This window comes from Malania oleifera, chromosome 6 (assembly GCF_029873635.1).
Source record: "Malania oleifera isolate guangnan ecotype guangnan chromosome 6, ASM2987363v1, whole genome shotgun sequence".
NCBI lineage: Eukaryota > Viridiplantae > Streptophyta > Magnoliopsida > Santalales > Ximeniaceae > Malania > Malania oleifera.
The window spans coordinates 100,354,201-100,376,343 of NC_080422.1; the positions used below are offsets into that span (position 1 = coordinate 100,354,201).

The following is a 22,143-nucleotide window of genomic DNA, read 5'->3' on the forward strand; positions in this document are numbered from 1 at the left end:
ACAAATTGTGATTAGTTCATTTTTTTTTTTACACACCAAATTAAAATTTAATAGAAATTATAACTTACGTGATTTATAAGTCATGTCTAATCAAGTCGTGCTTTAATGGTCCATTTTGCTCCATTATTTTATTTGAGGAAACAAAATGAAAGGAAATGAAAATATGAATTTTCAATGTATTTTATCTTTATATTAAATATTAAAAATAAAAGTTTGATTTAAACATGATTAAAATAAAAAAATTAAATATTAATTATGTATAAAATCAACAATTTTTTGTTCACTAATTTATTATATTTTTTGTTTTCATATTTCATGATAATTCTACATGAAAAATTAAATTTTTTCATAATAATATGTTTTGAGTTCAAAATGGACAAGTAAATAAAAAATAGGTTAATATAAAAAAGGAATGCGGCCCTCACGGGGTGCGCTGCTGGGATACACAGGCCGCGGAATCCCAAAAGTGCAGAGGCCCAGAAACGTTTTGTTCGGCCCACAGCTCGGAAAAGACTGACGGGTGGTAAAAACGTGTGATCCGTCACCCATTCATTTATAAACGGGGCAATCTTATTCGGGTCGGGTAACCCGCCGGGTGACCCGTTTATTTGCCCTTGCTGCCTTGCACATAAAAGCCTAATTGCTATTTGCCTGCTGTATAGACTCATTAACCTTACTCCCTCTCCCTCGCGGCCTCGCCGCTCACGGCTCACCTCAGTCGGCACGACACCCTGCAGCAGCAGCTACCCTCTCGGCCTCTCCCTCTCCCTCACGGCCTCACCGCTCACCGCAGACGGCACTACCCAGCGCCAGCAGCAGTTACCCTCTCCCTCTCCTTCACGGCCTCACCGCTCACCTCAGTCAGCGCTACCCAGCGCCAGCAGCGGCAGCAGCAGCAGCAGCAGCTACCCCCTACCCTCTCCCTCTCCCTCACGGCCTCACGTCAGTCGGCGCTTGACTCGCAGGCTCGCCGCTCGCAACACTCGCCACTCGCCACTCGCTCAGTCATGGCCTCAGCTCAGTCGGCGCTGACTCCATTATTTTGGCTATTATTCAATTTCAATTTCAGATTCAAACCTCACGGCCTCAGTGCCTTCCTCTGAATCATTAAAAATAAATAAATTATTTTTTTAAACGATCTAGACCCATTTATTAAACGGACGGTCACCGATAATAAACGGGTCAATTTGAATCCGAATCCTTTTAATCCCTACCTATTTTATGACCCGTATCGATCCGACCCGTTAACCCGTTTTTCACCCTACTGGCCAAGTTTCTTCCCTTTCGTTCCCAAAGCACTATTGCTGTTCTACTTCTTCTTCTTCCTCCCCGAGCTGCGGCCTCCATCACATTCTTTAAACCCTAAACTCAATGGATGCAGAAGACACAGGTTTTCTTCTTTAACTACTCGTTCCCTTTTTCCGAATCTTTTTCTAGTTGAGCGTGTGTTGATGGTCTGATATAATCTGAACTGGTTTTCCTCTCTGCTATTAATATATCAATGGTTTCAGTCAAGAGTCCAAATTGCGGAATCAGCGACGAAGGGGATGAAGAAGACAGAAGGAGCAGTGCAGTCTCGGCTTCTAGGAGAAAAGCAATAGAGCATATAAAGCAACTGCAAAGGCTTCAGGAAAAGGTTAGAGCTTTTTTTGGTTTTTCGTTTATTTAATGTTTGCAATGTACTTTTTATCCTTATTTTTTGCTACTGGCTTGTCATCAGATGTCTGAAGTTCGTGTTTGATTTTGCGTGTTAATTGTAACGTTCAGTTTTGGGCAGTAGTTTTATCAGTAATTATGACTGCCTGAATTTGATTTTGCATGATCATCACCATAGCTTTTCAAAACTAGTGAATAGCTGAAAGGTTTTTTGAAAATATTTCATGTAGAAAAATATGTTACTCCCATTGTTGATGGAGAAACAGGTTATAGTAGTTGGAATAATTTTTGTTGAGTTGAATTATCCTAGAAAAATGACCCATAATTACGTTACTTATGATGTTTATTTCTGACAAACCTATATTTATGCTGGAAGATCATACCATTTTACATTATAGATGTCTGAGTGATAACTGTTAAGAATTTCACTCGCGAGTTTGTCACACATTAGAAAAAATAGTGTGAAGTATGAGTGCTTATACACATGGGTGAGCTTAAGACCCAATAGGCTTAACATTTTGCTTCAGGTTGGTGCTCACATATACGTATCAAGCCCTTCTATGGACTTCCCCCGGTGCTAACAAGTGGTATCAGAGCTAATGGTTCGTAACTTTGAGTGAGCAACATCATAAAGTTGAGGTGTGAAGTTAATTCTCTTGGCATGCTAACAGCTAGAGGAAGATGCATTACTAGTAAAGATAGTTGGTGATAGGATCAAGAAGTTCAAAAATCAATTGAAACAAAAAACAATATGGTTTAAGACATAGTAACAATGTAGAAATATGAAAAATTTTGAGAAGTATGGAAAATGCAAGAAAAAATGGAAAAAAAGTTGAATTTAGTGAAGCCAATATTAGAGCATATAATAATTTATATACGAGACTAGGCATTAAAGGAATGGGAAAAAACATTCAAACTTGTTAAGGCTAGAGGAAGAAAGAGTGGAGAATTAGGTAGTATAAAATGAAAAAAGGATTATGGTGTATAAAAGAAAGATGATAAACTTTTTAAAATTACAATTTATTGGGAACCAATAAAAATGCCTAAACTTGGAATTGACAAATGAGGAAAAGGTTAATAGTTTGAGATATATCCACAAAATTAAGAGTCAATAAAGTTAAGTTTGCATTGAAGAAGATGAAAAAGGGAAAGGCTATAGGCTTGTATTGCATCCCAATTAAAGTTTGGAAATGCGCATGCATAACAGAGTAATATGGTTAACTAGTTTATTTAACAAAATTATTAGAACTAAGAAAATTTTAGATGAATGGAGGAAAAACACTTAAATACATACTAAAATAAAGGAGATATTCAAAGTTGTAATAACTATCATGGGGTTAAATTTATGAATCATACAATGGAAGAGTTGGGGTGAGATTTGGAAAGGGACTCAATTCAAGCCTTTAGTTAGAGACTCTTAAGGATAGGATTTGGAAAGGGGTTGAGGTGGATTTCGATTTATAAGAAAGTTGAAACGCTTGAAGGAGAAGTTGAAAGTTTGGAATAAGGAGGTCTTTGGTGACATCGGAATTAGAAAATCTAACATCTTGAGCGAGTTAACTTCATAGATAGGAAGGAGTAGGATTGTAATCTTATAGTTAGTGAGGAGATTAGGAGAGCTTCCTTAAAAAACGAGCTAGAAAGCGATTTTTCAAGAAATAAGGAGTTAGGCAAAAGACCAAATTCAAATGGGTTAAGGATGGTTATGACAACTCTTCTTTCTTTCGTAGACTAGCTAATGGGAAGAGAAGTAAGTATTTGATTAGGGAGTTAGATGTGGGGGATGGAATAGTGTCTAATAATCAGTGTCATATTACTTCTATTATAACCAATTTATTCTAGAACTTATATTCGTAGGAGGTTCACTATAGGCCAATGATAGAGGGATTAGATTGGAACCCTATATCTGTTGATTAGATGAGTTGGTTAGAGAGATCTTTTGATAAGAAGGAAGTTAGTGGAATGGTTTTTGGGATGTGAAGGGATATGGCTCTAGGTTCGGATGGTTTAATATTGCTTTCTTTCAAGAGTGTTGGGATATTGTAAAGGAGGATTTGCTAAAAATTTTTATTGAGTTCTTTGAAAATGGGGTCCTTAGTAAGAGCATTAATTCCTCCTTTATGGCCTTGGTTATGAAGAAATCTATTTCTATTAAAGTGGAGGACATTAGACCTATTAGTCTTGGCTCTAGTGTGTATAAGATTATTACTGAAGTAATAGGTTGAGTGCGGTGCTTGAGGGTACCATCTCTAGCTCTCAAAGCGCATTTGTGGGGGGAAGCAGATAGTGGATGCTGTTTTAGTTGCCAGTGAGGTGGTAGAGGATATTCGTAAAATAAGAAGAGGGGGTTCATATTTAAAATAGATTTCGAGAAAGCCTATGATAGAGTGAGTTGGAGTTTCTTGGATAAAGTTCTTACAAGAAAAGGTTTTGGTGTGCGTTGGTGCCATTGGATTAGGGGTTGTTTGTCTAATGTGTGGTTTTCTATAATTGTGAATGGTGAGCCTAAGGTGAGCCTAAAATGGTTATCCCCATTTTTGTTTGTCCTTGTAGTAGATGTTTTCAGTTTTGGTGGTATGGTTAGAGGTCTAGAAGTGGGGAGAGAGGGTGTGGTGTTTTTGCACCTTTAGTTCGTTGGTGACACCATCTTCTTTGTAGACAATCATAGTCTTTCTTAAGAGTATTTTGGATATTCTTTATATTTTTGAGAGTTTCTGGGCTCAAAATCAATATAAGGAAGAGTGGTTTAGCGGCTATTAATGTGCCAGTCAAGCGTGTTAGGGAGTGGGCTAACAAAGTGGAATGTGGTATTTTAGATTGGCCCTTGACATACTTAGGTGTCCCTTTGAGAGGTAACCCTAGGGCAGCAAATTATTGGAATCCAATAGTGGAAAGGGTGCGAAGAGATTAGATGGGTGGAAGGGAGACCTCTTCTCTCTTGGGGGTAGAATTACTTTGATTCAGGCTTGTCTTGCTAGCATCCCATTATATTTCTTGTTTGTCTTTAAGATTCCGATGCGGTTTGCTAGCAATCTTTAGAGGATCATGAGAGTGTTTTGGTGGTTTTGTTGGGGGGGGGGGGGGTCGTCATAGGGACCATTTAGTGAGTTGGAATGAGGTTTGTAGATCTAAAAAGGAGGGGGGTTTGCGTCTTGGAAAGTTGATATCTAAAAACACCGCTCTTCTAGCTAAATGGCTATAGTGCTTTCCTCTAAAGGTCCCTCTGGCATAAAGTAATAATAAGTAAGTTTGGGATGGATGAAAACGGGTGGGATACCAATGATAATTTAAGATGTTGTTTGGGGAGTGGTGGAGATCCATTTCTTAGATGTATTCTTTTTTCATCCCTCACACTAAATTTGAGGTGGGGAGGGGTTCTCATATTCATTTTTGGAAAGACCCTTGGTTGGGAAATGCACCATTTTCTACTTTTTCCCCTTGTCTCCTTCATCTAAGTTCTTAAAAAAATAAAGTCATTTCTTTTTTGGTTGGTGAATTAAGTAGTCCTTTGGTTTCTTGGAATCTTCATTTTAGGAGACCTCTAAATGATAGAAAGATGGTGGAATTGTCATCTTTGTTATCTTTATTGAGCAGGAGTAACCTTTCTTCTAGTTAGACCTAGCAAAATGGATAAAACCCGTTAATCCGAATCAAACTCGACTCGCTTAAACCGACTCATAACCGTTCCGCACATTAAATGAGCTTTATATGATTTAAACTTGTTTTATCTCCCTCTAAATGGGTCGGTTGGTGGATTTAGGATTTTATCCGATGGATATCCGCCTATCACCTATTCGACTAATGTTTAAATTCATTAATAATCCCATGTGCCCATGCTTATTAGTCATCAATTCAATTAGCATAAGCTCTATTGGTCAAGACCTAGTCCTGCACACTCAACTCTTGCACTATTGTATGTTTCTCTAGATCTGGCCCATGCCCACATTCAAACTTAAGCTCAAATACTCAATTTTCGCATGATCAAAACAAAAGCCTCTAAATTCATGTTCTGAAAAATAAAAAATAAAAAAAAAGAATTTTGTGATTTATTGAATGTTTAACAATTAGAAAATTATAATTTTAAAAATAACTTCAGTTATTATGTTAAAAAAAGTATTTATTAGATGGTAAAAAAAATTATATTTGGGATGAGAATGAAGGATTATCCGCCATCCGCCATAGATTATTTGATCCGAACCGTCATAATCCGTAACTGAAATGAGTTGGATATAGTTTATAATATTCTCACCCAATAATCCGCTTAATCCACCACAAATTATTCGACCCAATTTGATTTGCCAGCCTACTTCAGGGAGGGACATTCATTCTCAGTCTTTGGACTAGTCATGCGTGTGTTCTTTTAAAATTTTTTTGAATTTTTGATTTGTTTCAACTTTTCTTTCTCGCTATACTCTACAATTTGGAAGATTAAGGTTCCCCATAAAATAAAGGCTTTCACTTGGTTGGTTGTGCTTAATAAGATAAATACTAATAACTTGTTGCAAATTAGGAGACCTATGAAGGCTCTCTCTCCCGATATATGTGTGCTCTATTACAAGAACCCTAAGACATCTTCTCACCTTCTTTTGCAATGTGAATTTTCTTGGAGTATTTAGAATATGTTTTTTTCTGTTATGGGATAAAGGTGGGTTTGTCCTCCCTTGGTGGAAGACTTTTTAGGAATATCTGTCGCAGGCTTTGGCAGAAGAAAGGACAGGACAACTTAATGGAAGTGTGGCTTTTTCTTAGTATTATGGGGTTTACAGATGGAACATAATATCCAGATATTTTTTGGGAAAAAATTAAACCAGATGCTAGTTTGAGAAAAATTAAAAAGTATTTTGCCTCTTTGCGGTGTGTTGGGTATGAATTTTTTAAAGATGCAAGCTTTTAGGAGTTTCAAAGAGATTGGAGGAACACGTTGACTAGAATTTTTTTGTTCGGCATTTTTTTTTATGTATTTTGTTTAGTCTTGGAATGTCTCAGTTTGTCTAGGGAGATCTCTCATTCACCCTCTTGTAAATTCTCTTTCTATAAATGATATCTTTGTTTGTTATCAAAAAAAAAAAAAAAAAAAGGAAGGAGGAGGAGGAAGGGGGAAGAAAGGAGAGAAGAGATACAATGGAGAATCACATGTTAACTTCTCAATTCAAATTCATCAACAACTATCTTTACTTGGCTTTTTCACACACTATTTATAAGAAAGCCAATAACTTAGAAATTACACACATTTTCTTGAAACTACATGAAATTACAAACACGCCCCTAAATTACACAAATACTACAAACAAACCCCGAAATACACATAATCCTATACTAGATAAATTGAACATGCATAATAAACTAATTAATTGAACACAATAATTCTTGTTCTATTCTTCTCCTTTAATCTCCACCAAGGGTCAACCCATGGTTTGGCTCCTTGTCTCCTATATCAAAAAGTTTTACAGGAAACTATGCCAAATGGTTGTATTGTGCAACTATAAAATAGCATATCCAACAGGTAAAGGTTACATAAATAAGAATGCTAAATGGATGAGTGTTATAGCCCTAAGAGATAAAGTAAGGAATGAACACATCCTTATATGCTTTAGCACTTATAGAAGTTAATTGCTGTTTCGAGTAGTAAGAGGTGGATGTACAGAGATGTCTTGAGACATAATAACTTGGACTAAGATAGTGATTAAAGATTTGACAACATTCTCAACTTTTTGTGGATATTGCCCAAGATTGTGCAGAGTAGTAAGAGATTCACGTAATTGGCTCCACCTATTGGGACATAAATCTTGACTACTGTTGTTGTATTATTAAGATTGTTTTGCTAATTTCATATTGGTACAGTTCTGAGGCTTTGGAAGGAAGAGAAAAAAGGAAAGATTTTGCTTTTGTGTTGTTTTTGTTATATTGTGGACTCTTTGGCTTCAAAGGAATGCTAGGATTTTCAGGGATCTGAAGACTCCAATGCATTTGATTTGGGAGAAAGCTTCATTTTTAGCTGCATTTTGGGCTTATTAGTTTGAAGTTTTTAAGGGTATCTTGCTGTCTTTCATCCAAAGGAATTGAAGGCAGCATTGATGTAAATACTTTGTTTCTTTTTTCCTTTTGATCTTGCTGCGAAGGACGATGGCTTGTCATCTTTTTCCTGTAAATCTATCTAAAAGAAAAAAAAAAAATATTGTTTTGCCAATTGCTTAGGAGTTTTAACCTATTGAATTTTAGAACATCTTAGGATTTTTTTTCCCCTTCATTGAACATTGGAGAATCTTACATCTTATTGATGATGGTATTGTCTGAGTTTATTTGATCTTTTGGGGCTTATATTTTGAATGATTGTCTTTACACATGTGCATTTACTCTTATTTTTTAATTGTTTTCTACATTATTTGCATTTTGTATGAATTATTTACTGTTTTTTTAATCAGCTCCTTAATTTACTCATGAAAATGCTTAGCAAGTTTGCTTAGTGCCTCAAGATAGGGGGACTTTGATGTTATAAGGGTGCCTTGGGCTTTTGGCAGGAATGTTATTTGCATATTCCAAACTGCTATAAATTTATTGGTGTAGTAACAATTGTTTTCTGTAGGATCCTGAATTCTACCAGTTTTTGAAAGAACATGATAAGGAGCTTCTGGAATTTAATGACGAGGGCATTGATGTAAGTGTGCGAACTTTGTGCAGTTTCTTAATGCTTTATTGTTACGTTTATTGGAATAGCTGTATCAAGTTGTTGCAATTTCTCACAGGAGGAAGATCAAACTTACAATGATGATGCAGAAATTCAAGAAGATGATGAAGCCAATGCATGTGCTGTGGAGGAATTAACTAATACTACTGAGGAGGATAAGAAACCATCTAATAATGTTGTAACTTCTGCCATGGTTGATTCCTGGTGCAACAAAATTCGGGAAAGCAGAAAATTAAGTGCTGTTCGTTCCCTTTTGAAAGCTTTTAGGACTGCATGCCATTGTGGTGATGATGAGTCTTCCACGAAGAGTGGTATGATCTCTAGCAGTGTCTTTAATAAAGTAATGCTGTTCGTTCTTAGTGAAATGGATGGGATTCTTCGAGGATTGTTAAAACTTCCTAGTTCTGGGGGAAAGAAAGAGATCATAACAGATTTGATGAGTACAAAACAATGGAATATTTACAATCATTTGGTGAAGTCATATCTTGGAAATGCACTTCATGTTTTGAACCAAATGACGGACTCAGAAATGATATCATTCACATTACGGCGTCTCAGATATTCATGCATATTTTTAGCTGCTTTCCCTGCCCTTTTGAGGAAGTATATTAAGGTGCGTATTGAGTGACATGCCATTTGTTTTTGGTTCTTGTCTTCCTTACTAAACAAAGATTGGTTGTGCATCATTTGCATTCACTTCAATGTTTTCCTTACATGAGGTAGAGGATGTTAGGTAGCTGTGATAAGTGCATCTTTTGCTCAGTCAATTGGTGTAATACTTCGCATCAAATTGGAGGATGCTGGTAACTATAGAAGTGGAGTCTTTTTGGATATTGGGTTTAATATGAACCATCTTAAAGACTGTATATTTTGTTCTTAGCTTCAGCCTTTACTGTTCTCGACTTCTTGTGCATATTACTCTACACTTTGTTAAGGGTCTCTAATGTACATGGCTCATGTGACACAAAGCTTCTGGTTCTAAATCTTAGGCTGTGTTAATGAGTTCTACATAAGTCTGTAAGTATATACTCTGTTTATCTTTTAGATGCAAATGATTTCATTGGTAAAATCATTTGATTAGGCCAATATGATGTTTAGAAAATGGTTGGTGGGCAATGTCAATGTGCTTTCTTATTTAGTGGCGTTTGTACCGTATGTATGCGAGTTGAGCTTTGGTTACAATATTTGTTCATTCATTTACTTCTTGTTATTTTAAATGAAAACAGAACTTCACATTTTTTCCAGGTTATTCTGCATTTTTGGGGAACAGGAGGAGGTGCACTTCCTGTAGTCTCCTTTCTATTTCTCAGGGATATATGCATTCAGCTTGGTTCTAATTGCATAGATGAGTGCTTTAAAGGAATATACAAAACCTATGTTGTGAACTGCCAGTTTGTAAATGCAACGAAATTACAACATATTCAGTTTCTCGGTAATTGTGTTATTGAACTTATTGGGGTGGATCTTCCGGCTGCCTATCAACATGCCTTTGTATTCATCCGGCAGCTGGCAATGATTTTGCGTGAGGCACTTAGTACGAAAACCAAGGTATTATATGCCCTTTTTTGTGCTATTTTTTTTTTTTGGATTACGCACCGGGTATCCACGTGTCCGTTTTACGGTCCACGTGACTAATCCTGCGCCCTTTTTTTGTGCTATTTTTAATTGTATTTTTATCTTACACCATTTTTTACTGTAGGTAGTTACAAAAGTAATCTCTTTTAAATTTGAGGCTGCAAGTATTCAAGTTAAATTCTATTTGTAATTGTAATTTTGCAATAGCTAGTTTACCACATAACACTGATTGAGATTATTTTCAGTGCAATGCCTGACTTGCCAGGGATATATTACATACAATTTTTTTAACATGCATTCTTTATAATTGAGTGCATTTTGTAGGAAGCATTCCGAAAGGTTTATGAATGGAAGTTCATGAATAGCCTAGAGCTTTGGACTGGTGCTATTTGTGCCTATAGTTCAGAAGCTGATATAAGGCCTCTTGCCTACCCTTTAACTCAAATAATATCTGGGGTTGCCCGTTTAGTACCAACAGGTCGATACTTCCCCCTCAGACTGCGGTGTGTTAGAATGCTTAATCAAATTTCTGCTGCCACTGGTACTTTTATACCCGTTTCAATGCTCCTTTTGGACATGCTAGAGATGAAAGAAATGAATAAGCCTCCCACTGGAGGTATTGGTAAGGCTGTTGATCTACGTACAATATTGAAGGTAATAATTAGTATTTGAATTTCCTGTGTCAATTGAATTGAAAGAACTATATCATTTATTTCAACTCAGGAATTTTCTGCTGTAGGTAAGCAAACCAATGTTGAAGACGCGATTGTTCCAGGAGGCATGTGTCTTTTCTGTGATTGAAGAACTTGCGGAACATTTGGCTCAGTGGAGTTATTCTGTTGCATTCTTTGAGTTGTCTTTCATTCCAGCTGTGCGGTTACGTAGCTTTTGCAAATCCACTAAAATTGAGAGGTTCCGCCGAGAAATGAGGGAACTTATTCGTCAGGTATGTCATAGGAGTGGTAAGGGGACATGCTGAGGCCCATAAGTTTGAGATGTGTCAAAAAATGGATTGGCTTTATTGCACACTTCTCTATTTTATGGAATGGTCCATTTTAGTCTCTTTATTCGTGCATTCCATGTTGGGTTAATCTGTTTTTGACTCATGGTAAAGCTTAAGTTGCACCTTACTAATGCTTGAGCGCCATATATAACAGATTGAGGGCACTTCTAAATTTACAAATGCAAGGCGCATGTCAATTTCTTTTCTACCAAATGATCCTGCAGCAATATCTTTTCTTGAGGTTTGCAATTGCATGGTTTCTTCCTATTCTTTTACTGAGCTAAATTTGTTCTCATTTACTACATTTGATACAAAGGAATGGAATGGAATGAATTTGGGTGGAAGGAATCAAATTTTGCTTAATTTCTCTGTGTTCTCCATTTAAATTTTCACTCCATTCCATTCCATTGTGTACAACAAATATGACATCAGTGTAGGCATGCATTGTGCTTACAACCCTGAGCACCAGAGGGTGATCTTGCTTTTAAAAATTTAAAAATGAAATGTTGGAAGGTTACACTGCTATCCTAATCCTTGATATGTTTTGTTTCAGAATTTGAAATTTGATCCATGATATATTAAAACTTTGCTTGCTAGACTTTGCCATACATTTGTTAAACCTGTAATTAATTTAAAATTTTAATTAATTTGGCCTACTACAAGTCAACATGGCAAAGCAGAACTCAGTTGGAAAGTGCTGCAGTTGAGTACTTGATTTAATAGTTTACCGAAAGAAAATTGAGAGATTTTTGAAAATTCATATTCTATATTTTCAGGTGTTGCCTATATATAATATCACAGTTCTTTCAACTAAATTTGAATCATTCTCAGTGGGTCAATATTTAAATTTAGCAAATTTTTTTTGACAATGACAAAGATGTGTTTCAGGATTGGGGACAAAGGTCTTGTAAATGAATACACTAAGTTACATCAATGATGTATGCAGTGCGATCATTTTAGGATCAGTTGGATAACTAAATTTGCTGGACTATTGTCCATCAGCTTGATTGCCATCCTGAGAAAGTTGAGGAACCTTATATTTCTATGCAGGATGAGAAAAAATCAGGTTCCAGTCCCTTGTCGCAATACGTTGCAACTCTACGCCAAAGAGCACAGCAAAGAAATGACTCATTGGTGGAATCCAGGTTCCTCACCATGCTCTTTATTGGGTTTGTACTTTTCATTTGTTTGTATGGTTTTGTTTATACCTTGCATGCAAATTTCAGTGTTGTCGTGGGTGCGCATTCTGCTGTCCTGGGAAAGCACTTATCAGAAAGTTACAAAGAAGAAAACATCAGGAATGAAGAAGGTGCTGCTGTCTTTAGTTCCCCTTGGATGCCAGGAAGCGATTCAAAGTATGTCTATCATATTATCTCCCTCTCTATCTTTCACTCTCTGAAAAAAAAAAAAAAAAAAAAAAAGACGAAAGAAGAGGAAGAAGAAGAAGAAGAAGAAGAAGCAGCACACACATTTGCACACCCCCACACCCTTTGCCTTTGTTTGTTTGGGCTGAGTGTTTTCGAATTGCAGGACAAAGCATTCCAAGGAGGAGAAAAAGAAGAAAAAGAAGAGAAAGGGTAAGGAGAATGAGCCACAGCAAGATGTAGCTTTATACGAAGATGTTCTGGAGGACTTGGTCCTTAGTTCAGATGAAGATGAGCCAATGAGTGAGACTCCACTTGGGGTGAAAGATGCCAAAGCAAAACCATTGCCTTCAAATCAGCATCGAAAGAAGAGTAAATCTTCCTCAGATTTGTCCAAAAGGAATGTACAGATTAATGGGAAAAAGTCGAAGAGGAAGAGGACGAGAGAGAGAGCTGATTGATGGACACATGAGTAGGTGCGTTAGATTCTGGTGTCTTAATATGTTTTATCCGTTTTATCATTATTTTTCATTATTTACTACTAGTTAAATCCCCTTTTGAGTTGGGGAGTTCATGGAGAATGGTCTCCTTCTGAGGATCTCATAAGCTGCTGAGTCTGTTTTGTACGAGATCCTCATCATTTGTGTCCAATGTGAATAGAGGAGGTATTAGAATCGGACAATATTGCCATTTGAGGCATAAAAGCCCATCCTCACACCTTGGTTGGCACTCTCACATCCTTCTTGTGTTTACTAATTCAATCTTTTAGGAATGGTGGCCCAACTTTAGTGGTAGTGTTCACTAAGAATGATTTCCGTCATGTATGCCCCAAATGTTGAATTTATTCGTTCCTAGTGCAACGTCATTCTTGTGGATTGATTTTGCATACCGAACATGGCTTTAATTAAAATGAGGAAGAAGGAAATTGGGTAGCAGATTGGCTGTCTATGGCATTTCTCTTCTTCTAGCATCAAGAATGCATGAACACGAAAATCCCTTATTTAACAGTATGTTTTATTATGAAGGCCTTACTTGAACCGTCCGATCTGATATCAAATGCTCCCTTTGAGCTAAAAATCATTCACATTGCTTATTAAACTTGGCTACAATATGAACTTGCCCATTTTACCATGTCACATGTTGAATGTGCAACTATAAAATGGCTAATATGTTGCCATTTACTTCTAAGATTATTATTAAGATTCCTATAATCTGGGTTAACTATCATATATGCCCTAATGAGATTTTCTTAGACCTTAATAGTTAGTTAATAGATGGATGGCACAATAATTTGCCATGGCATGACAAATGAGGAATTTGGGTCCTATCTTTACGATGATGCAGTTTTTGAGGCACCTCTCTGTCGGAGGGCCTCGCATGGTTTACAATATTTGAGTTTGAAATGCACAATTGCTTCATTGCAAATGGTGCCCATGCTATCTACAACTACTTTCTTGCTTGGAGTCAGCAGGTTCGGGTTAGGTGAAGCAAAAATCTGTGATAGAAAGTTTCATAATGTGAAATGATTGTAAAAGAAACCTCTTTTATTTTGTTTTACAGTGAAGTAGGAGGATAAGAGGAGATGGATCTAAAATGGAGAGGGAAATCTGTTCTTGAGATAATGATGATGAGAATTACCCAAAGAGGTATTTGAGATCCCAAGATAAGGGACAAGAGAGCCCATAGAGGTGAGAAAGGGGGACTTGCACAAGGTCTCCTATCCTATGATAGAAAAGACCTTGGGGAAAACCTAACATTTTCCATTTTGACAAGTAATGCTTTTGTTTGCGCCCTAGAAAACTTGTTTGAGGATTTTTTCATTGAGAACTAAAAAGGAAGGGGGGTAGTCACAAATGTTAGGTTTTGGTAAACTAAATAGGTTATTAGTTTTTGCAGGTGCTTTTCAATTTTCATATTTGGTTTTTGGTTTTCATAATTATTGTTTAGTGATATCGAATGACCCTTAAAATTTCGAGGCGCAAAAAAACATTTCAAAACTCGGTTAGTTTGCTCTCTAAGAATCTTATAAGAAATCCATTTGAGTAACATAGGAGTAGCCTAAAATTTGATTGCATTAAATGAAACGTGAAATGGAAAAAACAAGCTCGATTAAAAAATTGGTTGCACTTCAAGAAAGGAAAGAGAGAGTGAAGTGGCCGCAAACAAAGTGAGATCCAGGGCGCCCCAAAAGCATAATTTTTCTTTTTCTTACTTGAGTAGGATGTGTATCATTTTTCTACATAAGCAGCCAATCATTTTTCTTGACCTTGCATAATTGCTCTTACTACTAGAATGTTATTAGATTTTTGCATCCCTTAATTGCAAGACTAGAGGTTTGACCTCAAAGTTGAGATCCTTGCTAGTTATTATACTTTAAAATTTTTTGAATAAATAAATTACGTGCTTGGTACATAAAATTGAAATAGAATAACATAAAATGTAATTGATTTTGTTGTGGAAATAACGCCTCTTCAAATAATGCACATCGAAATAAACATTGTAACATGCAACAATCTAAAATGGTGAAATACAGAATTATTCTACAACCATGGCAATATAAAGAAAGTAAAGATAAGACAATGACACCAGGAATTACGTGGTTTGGCAAAGCCTATAACCACTGGAGCAATGGGCAAGAAATTTTACAATGATCTTATCTCCTTCTCGCACCCCTCTTACTCTCTTACACGTCAAAATATGCCCAGAAGAACATATATAACAAGCCCTTAGAGGCTTCCTCCTGAATTCCCAACCATCACACTGTTTACATTTAAAATTCAAATATTTTCTCGCAACCTAGAAGAACTTGTCGACAAGAACAAGGCACTTGTCGACGAGACAGAGAAGACCACTCGTTGACTAGTCTATCCACTCGTCAACAAATCTTTAAACTCTAAGATTTTTTGACTCTTAGTATCTCCTCGTCGATGAGCACTCTGTGCTCATTGACGAGTCTTTGCTGTTGACCTGCACCAAGAGCATATCCATATGTTTTTCTCCATTTGTTTATAAACCCCCGAAACATAAGAGCCACACCATAAACAACAATCTCTACCTTGGCGATTATATGCCCTTTAGGAGAATCCGAAAAACATATCTAATTGCTCCATCTTAAATTCGAAACGCTCGATTGGGACCGTGTCCCTTCTAGCACTTGGAGACATGCACCAAGTCCAAGCAATGCCTCTTGAACTTATCGATTGCAGCTTCAACTTCTACCAACATCCCTGATACAGTTGTAGATGCAATACTCGAAGACTTTACCCTAAACTTCCAACAAGACCTTTCCATAACAGAAAACACAAAAACTGCTGCAAGCCTTACATCACCAAAGCCTCCTGTATAGTCTTCAACAAAACTAACAACTGAAGGTTCACTAAAACACCCCATTGCACAATCATGGAGGACCTTTGACATATTCTGGACATCTTGACCCGTCCTTGGGTACCGTATGGTAGAAATTCCATATTGATTTTCTATAGAACCCCCTTGAGACAGCAAACAAAGTCTCTTTACGGTTCCATCCATAAAGCCACCCTGAGATAACACCAATCTCCCTGTATCCCTGTCCACAAAATCACCCTGAGATAATACCAATCTCCCTACAGTTTTGTCCATATGAATCAACAAACCAAGACCCATCTTGGCCATACCCAACACATTCATGTCAAAACCTTTCAACAGAGTTCCCAACTGATCAATCTTAGTCAAAGTCTTTCCAGCTAATAACATGTTATTCACAAACAACAGATACATCAATCCACGACATCCTATCACCCTCTTCCAAACTAGAAGTCTCACTAACTCACCTGAGTAGTGGTCTGATAGTACACATGGTCCCACCGTGATTTTGCTGGTCTCCCGAGTTGAAACTCCCTACAATATGAATCACGTCATCTTTGCCCTGAGTCTGTTGCTCCACCTGCATCACATACCCATTTATACTGTGATACTGTTGACCGAGATAAAACTCCCCACATTTATGATCTGAGTCCCTAATTCCACCTGAATAACATGATTGTTGCTACTGCAATTTTCTGGCATTTGTTTCTTTTCCTTTACTTGAGTACGCTGCCCCATGACTCTATCACCAAAAGTCCTGTCCTTGATCACCCCTTTATTTGCCATAGTATCACCCAGCTTGCACTCACCTTTCTTATACCCCAGAAAATTGTATTATCCGAACATGAAACCAACCCTAGATCTTCCATCACTAGAATAGTGCACCAGTGGACATCCACTCACAACCGAGCAGTCTACCGCAAAACCTGCCCATAATTTACCTGCAACTTTCCCATCTAGCGATACCTTTGATGATCAGTCACATAAGAAACGAGTCATACTCACTAACTTCACCAAGAAGTACCCTGCAAACCCTGCATATAACCTACTCTGCTCACAAAACTTCTTGAACGAAACTAGTGTACTCAGCCGCAATGTTTGACTTGAGAATCTCTCTCCCGGTTTGGTTCTTCACCTCAGCCACTACATGAAGTACACCAAGACCCTTCGTGATAAACCCATGAAATATATATGTCTATCCTTTAATGCTATCATCATTGGTTCCCAAATATCTGAATACATGTAGTCATCCATATGCTTTAACCACATATGCCACAGGATACTTGACTCAAATTCAACAGTTGCAACTCCACCTACAACCGTAACACCTTGTAGTGCATTGATGTTTCCCGCTACTTTTCTCCTTTCATCACTATCGAGTCACTTTCACGCACTTTCATTTCTCCACATTCAGACTTGTAACAATGACCATTACAGTTTAAAATACCTAATGAAATACCATTCTTCCTTAGACTCGATTCATGCTTTATACCACATATGGCTTTTACAATATCACCATACATTCTGATTTTGACATTTCCAATAACAAACGTTTTGCCTGAAATATCATTTTTAATCAAAATACAACCAGTATAAACTAACTTGTAGATATTAAACCATTTTTTAGGATAAAATCATTCAATATCTAAGATCCAAGAATCACCCGTGAGGCACTTTGAACTCGATGAAACACGTAGCATATCTCTATCACTACATTCTCAGTCTTCCTTCACTACACTTGCAGATTTCGATGAACCCTTAGACATATATTGACATTCCCGTTTTCACCTAAATATCGAAAAATTTTCATTCATGAGGTGATACAACAGTCCATAGGCAAACAAAATTAGAATGATTGCTCCCAATCCATTCCAAGTCGTTGCATCCATGCTATCCAGTTGAAATTCTGTATAAACTTTTCACCAAACCTTGCTGCACTCATAGATCCTTCAATTCAGAGGCCATACAACACGTTTTGATACCAATTGTTGTGGAAATAACGCCTCTTCAAATAATGCACAGCGGAATAAACATTGTAATATGTAACAATCTAAAATGATGAAATACATAATTATTCCACAACCATAACAATATAAAGAAAGTAAAGATAAGATAATGATACCAAGAATTACGTGGTTCGGCAAAACCTATATCTACATGAGCAATCGGTAAGAGATTTCACTATGAAAATCAAAGATACACACTTGATGATCTTCTCTCCTTCTCTCACCCCTCTCTTACTCTCTTACACGTCAAAATATGCCTAGAAGAACATATATAACAAGCTCTCAGAGGTTTCCCACGAATCCCCAACCGTCACACCGTTTACATTCAAAATTCAATATTTTCTCACAACCCAAGAGCACTTGTTGACGAGACAGAGAAGACCACTCGTTGACTAATCTATCCAGTTGTTGATGAGTCTTTAAACTCTAAGATTTTCTGTATTCTTCCCTCAAAGTTTTACGAACAAAAAGTAAAGTTAATTTAAACACCATGAGTTCTCGTTCATTTGAGAACTTGCTTAATAACTTCTTAATACGAGGAAAATATTCCTGGCGGCTGTCGGAAAATAGAGACCCTCACTCGAATGAACCGCCCGGTTTAAGTAATCCGACACCAGAATCGTGAACTGGAAGCTGGACCGGTCGGTGAACCCATGAAGTAAGCTGTGGAAATGCCACCGTTTCGTGTAAAGAAACAGCTAGGGAGTTTTTCTGGACCGGAAATTGCATTCGCGAACAAAATCTCAGTCGGAAAAAAATGGAGGAGATGTACTTATTTAGGGATTTTAGGCTAATAATCTCCGGCAAAGCCAGCCGGAGAAGTGTGATGTGGATGAGTTCCGACGGGAGAATGCAAAAGCGACGACGCCTGATGTGAAATTCTGGTGATTGGCCATTGACGAAGAGTGAGCTCCCATCAGGATGATCGCCTAACCTGGTTAAATGTCTAGTCTTTCCTTCGAGTTGCCTTAATACAGTGCCGGTGGAAGATTACGCGCCCTAATTCGCATTTTACTAGTTTAAGAATACAAGTTTGAGGTTGGGATATCCATGGATATATTTTGATTAAAAATGTTTATTTTTCATAAAGTTTGTTTGAATGATTTCTTGTTCTGCAAGATATTTTAATTGTGAATTTACTTGTGCTTGAACGATAGGAAACTTTTAATTTGAAGAAATGAAATTTTTTTTCTGCAACTACAGATTGTAAAAATTGTAGTAATGGTTGAGCATATGCTATATATATGTTCAATTTTACTATTATGTAATTTTAAATTTTTTATAATTATGAAAAATTTAAGTTGTTATGAATTTTAGTAATGACTTTTAACCGTTAAATGTGTGTGTGTGTGTGTGTGTGTGTGTGTGTGTTTTTTAAATATATATTTATCTTTAAATTATTTATGCACTTTTTTGTGAATATTTAATTTTAAGTGCTTATTCGTAAATGTTAAAAGACTTTTTTAGAATATAATAACTAAAAAGTTCAAGTTAAAAATATAAATATAAATTTATTTTAGTTATATTTTCTCTTTATATCAAGTATTATTAAAAATTTGGGATGCGAACCACTTCCTAATGTTTGGTAAAAAGGAACCAATTTTTTTTAGATTTAAAAATTTTCAAAAACTTCAATTTTAAGAATTTCAAAAATTTCTTCTAAAATTTGTCAAAAAGATACAAACTTTCCTTTGTAAGACAAATTTTTTATACGAGATTTGTGCCTTTTTTTGAAACTTTATGGGAAATCAATAAAATTTTTGAAACCTTGACGTCTGCATGATTTTCCCTAGTACATATTCAATATGAGTTTGTGATGGGCTCTCCTATCCGATTTCTGACATCCTTGTCAGCATGATCTCCTTAGTACACATCTAATGTGAGATTGCGACAGACCCTCTCGTCCGATCTTTGACGTCCTTATCAAAGTGGTTTACAAATCTGCGTATGATCCATTCACGGTAGATCCACTCACATGATAGTACCTTTAGGATGGATCCACTCACATGACAATTGTAACGACCCAAAAAATAATGATATTTAAATAATAAAGAGAGAGAGAGATATGGAAACAGTAACAGAAGGAGGCAGTCGACTTCATCGACGACATTGCATTTTGAATATAATAACCCAGGGGATTTTCTCATGGCCTCGTCGATGAACATAGGGGATTCGTCGACGAGGGTACAAGAGGGTCTCGTCGACGAGGGCAAGTTTCGTCTATGAGAAGATACCGAAAGAGGATTTTTGGAAGTCTAAAATTCGTCAACGAAGGTGCATGTTCGTCGACGAATCCCGCAGTATAAATAGTGTTTAACTCGATTTTCTTACAGAAAAATCCACCGAATTCTCTCTCTCTCTCTCTCTCTCTCTCTCTCTCTCTCTCTCTCTCTCTCTCTCTCTCTCTTTCCTACGGCTCTACCTCCTTCTCTTTTCTATTTCAGACCCGTTAATCTCCGGATTGACAATTTGAGGCCACCATGACACTCCTAATGGAATTCTCTTCAAGTCTGCTGGGGCGGATCGTTGGTGGGATCGAATTGAATTTCTTCTCAGAATCAGGGTAAGACCTTTTAGTCAAATTTTGGTCTTTTGGCAGTTGTAGGAAATGATGTAGACAAAGAAATATTGATATTATGTTTTGTCGAATGTTGTTTTTAGGGTGTTGAGTGAAGAACCCTACGAGTGTAAGACCCCTTACAGTAAGGAGATTTTAGTAAAAATCAGGTAAGAGAAATATGCTATGCTAGGTTATTTAAGTATGATTTCAGTATAAAATTATATATATATATATCACTAAAGTATTATTCACAGCAAAGATTTATACAATTTATCAAGTATGATTAGTGTGTTTTAAAATTATCGTGTGACTTGATAATATGAATATAGTATGGAACCATGCTTTACAGTATTTTTCAGAGATATGTTTTTACAGAATATACAGATAGTGAATATGTTTCATAGCATTTTTCAGAATACTATGATTATACAGATTTACAGTTTATTACAGAAATACAGTTGATATAGATACAATTTACAGTACCATGACATACAGTTTTACAGTTTATTTCAGAAAATACAGTTGATACATATACAATTTATCACAACGTCATGGTTTATACAGTTATTACAGAATCATTGTAAAACAGATAGTTGTATATAGAAATGTATTATATAGTATCAGATCCTATTGGACCGTTACAGTTTATAGAGTACGGTACCACTGCTACATACAATATATAGAGTGTAACCACCTATTTAGATAATACGTGGTATAAAGGTTGATCATATAGAGCCCACAAGTGGATAGACTCCCCATCAGATATGGGTTGAGGAGGGCTGATCAGACTGATAGAGTATAGTGATTTATTCCTGGTTGGCCAGTTATAGTAGATCCCGCCTACGAGCCGCACAATCCTGTCATGAGGGGTTAAATCATGACATACAGTTATCCACAGGAAAATTTTCAGTTATTACTATGTTTATACAGATTTACAGAGACTAAAAATATATACATATTTCAAAAGTATTTTGAGTAGAAACCTAAAGTACAGATATGATAAATAACTGGGAAAAGGTGATGGTTTATATTACTAATATTGTATTTATAGATTATGTGATACATGATTATATAGTAATAGATTTTCACAGTATTGTAATTCAATTGCCATACACTAGTAATAACATATTTCGTCTTATTGAGCGTTGGCTCATCCTATTACTTTAACATTTTCAGGTGATCCAGGTAGGCGAGTAGACCAGACTCGCAGATAGAGGGGCCTTAGTATTGCCCTGACAATAGAGTGAGTATTTTGGGAGTATTTTTGTATAGCCTTAGCCATTTGAGGGTATTTTTGGAAAACAGTTATATATGTATATTTTGATAAATATTTTAGCACTCTAGTATTGTATATAATTATATATGGTTGTGTTCATCTGATTTCCGCTTCTCGCTACTTAAGTTGATGGTTGAGTTTAATTCAGTTTGGTATCAGAGCATTATAAATCTCATAGTATATAGAAAAAAAAAAAAAAAAACCCAGGTTAAATAGCAGGTTGTTACAACAATACCCCTAGGGAGGTTCTAATACCAAATGTAATGATTCATGGCCTAACTACGGTGAGATATTGTCTGTTTTGGCCCACTGGCCTTACGAGTTTGTCCTATAAAAGGTGTCTTACTTAGTTGGAGTCCAAACCCTCCTTATAAGCCCAAGATCTCTCAAGTACACATCGGATGTGGAACCGTGACACTATGCATATTAGCTATAATAACATTCATTTTTTTTTTCACCTATAATAACATTCATTTGTAAGGCATTTTGTTTGGATTCCTCAATATCCAAAAATTAAATAGTTATTTTATTTTCACTGTGCAACCAAATGAGCACCAAGTGTTTTGAGACCAAAACAAGGTTCAATTTGCTTTTGCTTACAATACCCTCTACATGAAAGGAAAAGTTTTCTTAATTTTGCATTAGATGTGCAAATTGCTCTTGACTTTCCATGCAA

The 22,143-nt window shown here is 36.4% G+C and overlaps 1 protein-coding gene across 4 annotated transcripts; it reads left to right on the plus strand.

Moving 5' to 3' along the window:
* The first annotated feature begins 652 nt into the window (after positions 1 to 652).
* LOC131158154 (nucleolar complex-associated protein 2) lies at positions 653 to 21,558 on the plus strand. Of its 4 annotated transcripts, XR_009137414.1 has the most exons (13): positions 653 to 1,390; positions 1,512 to 1,636; positions 8,240 to 8,311; positions 8,400 to 8,954; positions 9,587 to 9,889; positions 10,241 to 10,570; positions 10,656 to 10,862; positions 11,074 to 11,160; positions 11,970 to 12,064; positions 12,146 to 12,274; positions 12,450 to 12,759; positions 13,844 to 13,971; positions 21,368 to 21,558. XR_009137414.1 is itself a non-coding variant. In XM_058112808.1 (12 exons), exons 1-11 carry the CDS (start codon positions 1,372 to 1,374, stop codon positions 12,742 to 12,744), a joined length of 2,217 nt encoding a protein of 738 aa, XP_057968791.1. In that variant the 5' UTR covers positions 653 to 1,371; the 3' UTR covers positions 12,745 to 12,759; positions 13,844 to 14,158. The 4 variants fall into 4 exon arrangements, 3 of the variants coding, with proteins under 3 accessions (XP_057968791.1, XP_057968789.1, XP_057968790.1); XM_058112808.1 differs by lacking the exon at positions 21,368 to 21,558 and having other exon boundaries at positions 13,844 to 14,158; XM_058112807.1 differs by lacking the exon at positions 13,844 to 13,971 and having other exon boundaries at positions 665 to 1,390; positions 21,368 to 21,498.
* The last annotated feature ends 585 nt before the right edge of the window (positions 21,559 to 22,143 follow it).

Bases quoted from the DNA above. Each gene is read 5' to 3' on its own strand.
- LOC131158154 (XM_058112808.1), top strand. The intron at 8,955-9,586 runs GTGCGTATTGAG...CATTTTTTCCAG, and splicing joins TTTTGAGGAAGTATATTAAG to GTTATTCTGCATTTTTGGGG. The intron at 10,863-11,073 runs GTATGTCATAGG...CATATATAACAG, and splicing joins TGAGGGAACTTATTCGTCAG to ATTGAGGGCACTTCTAAATT.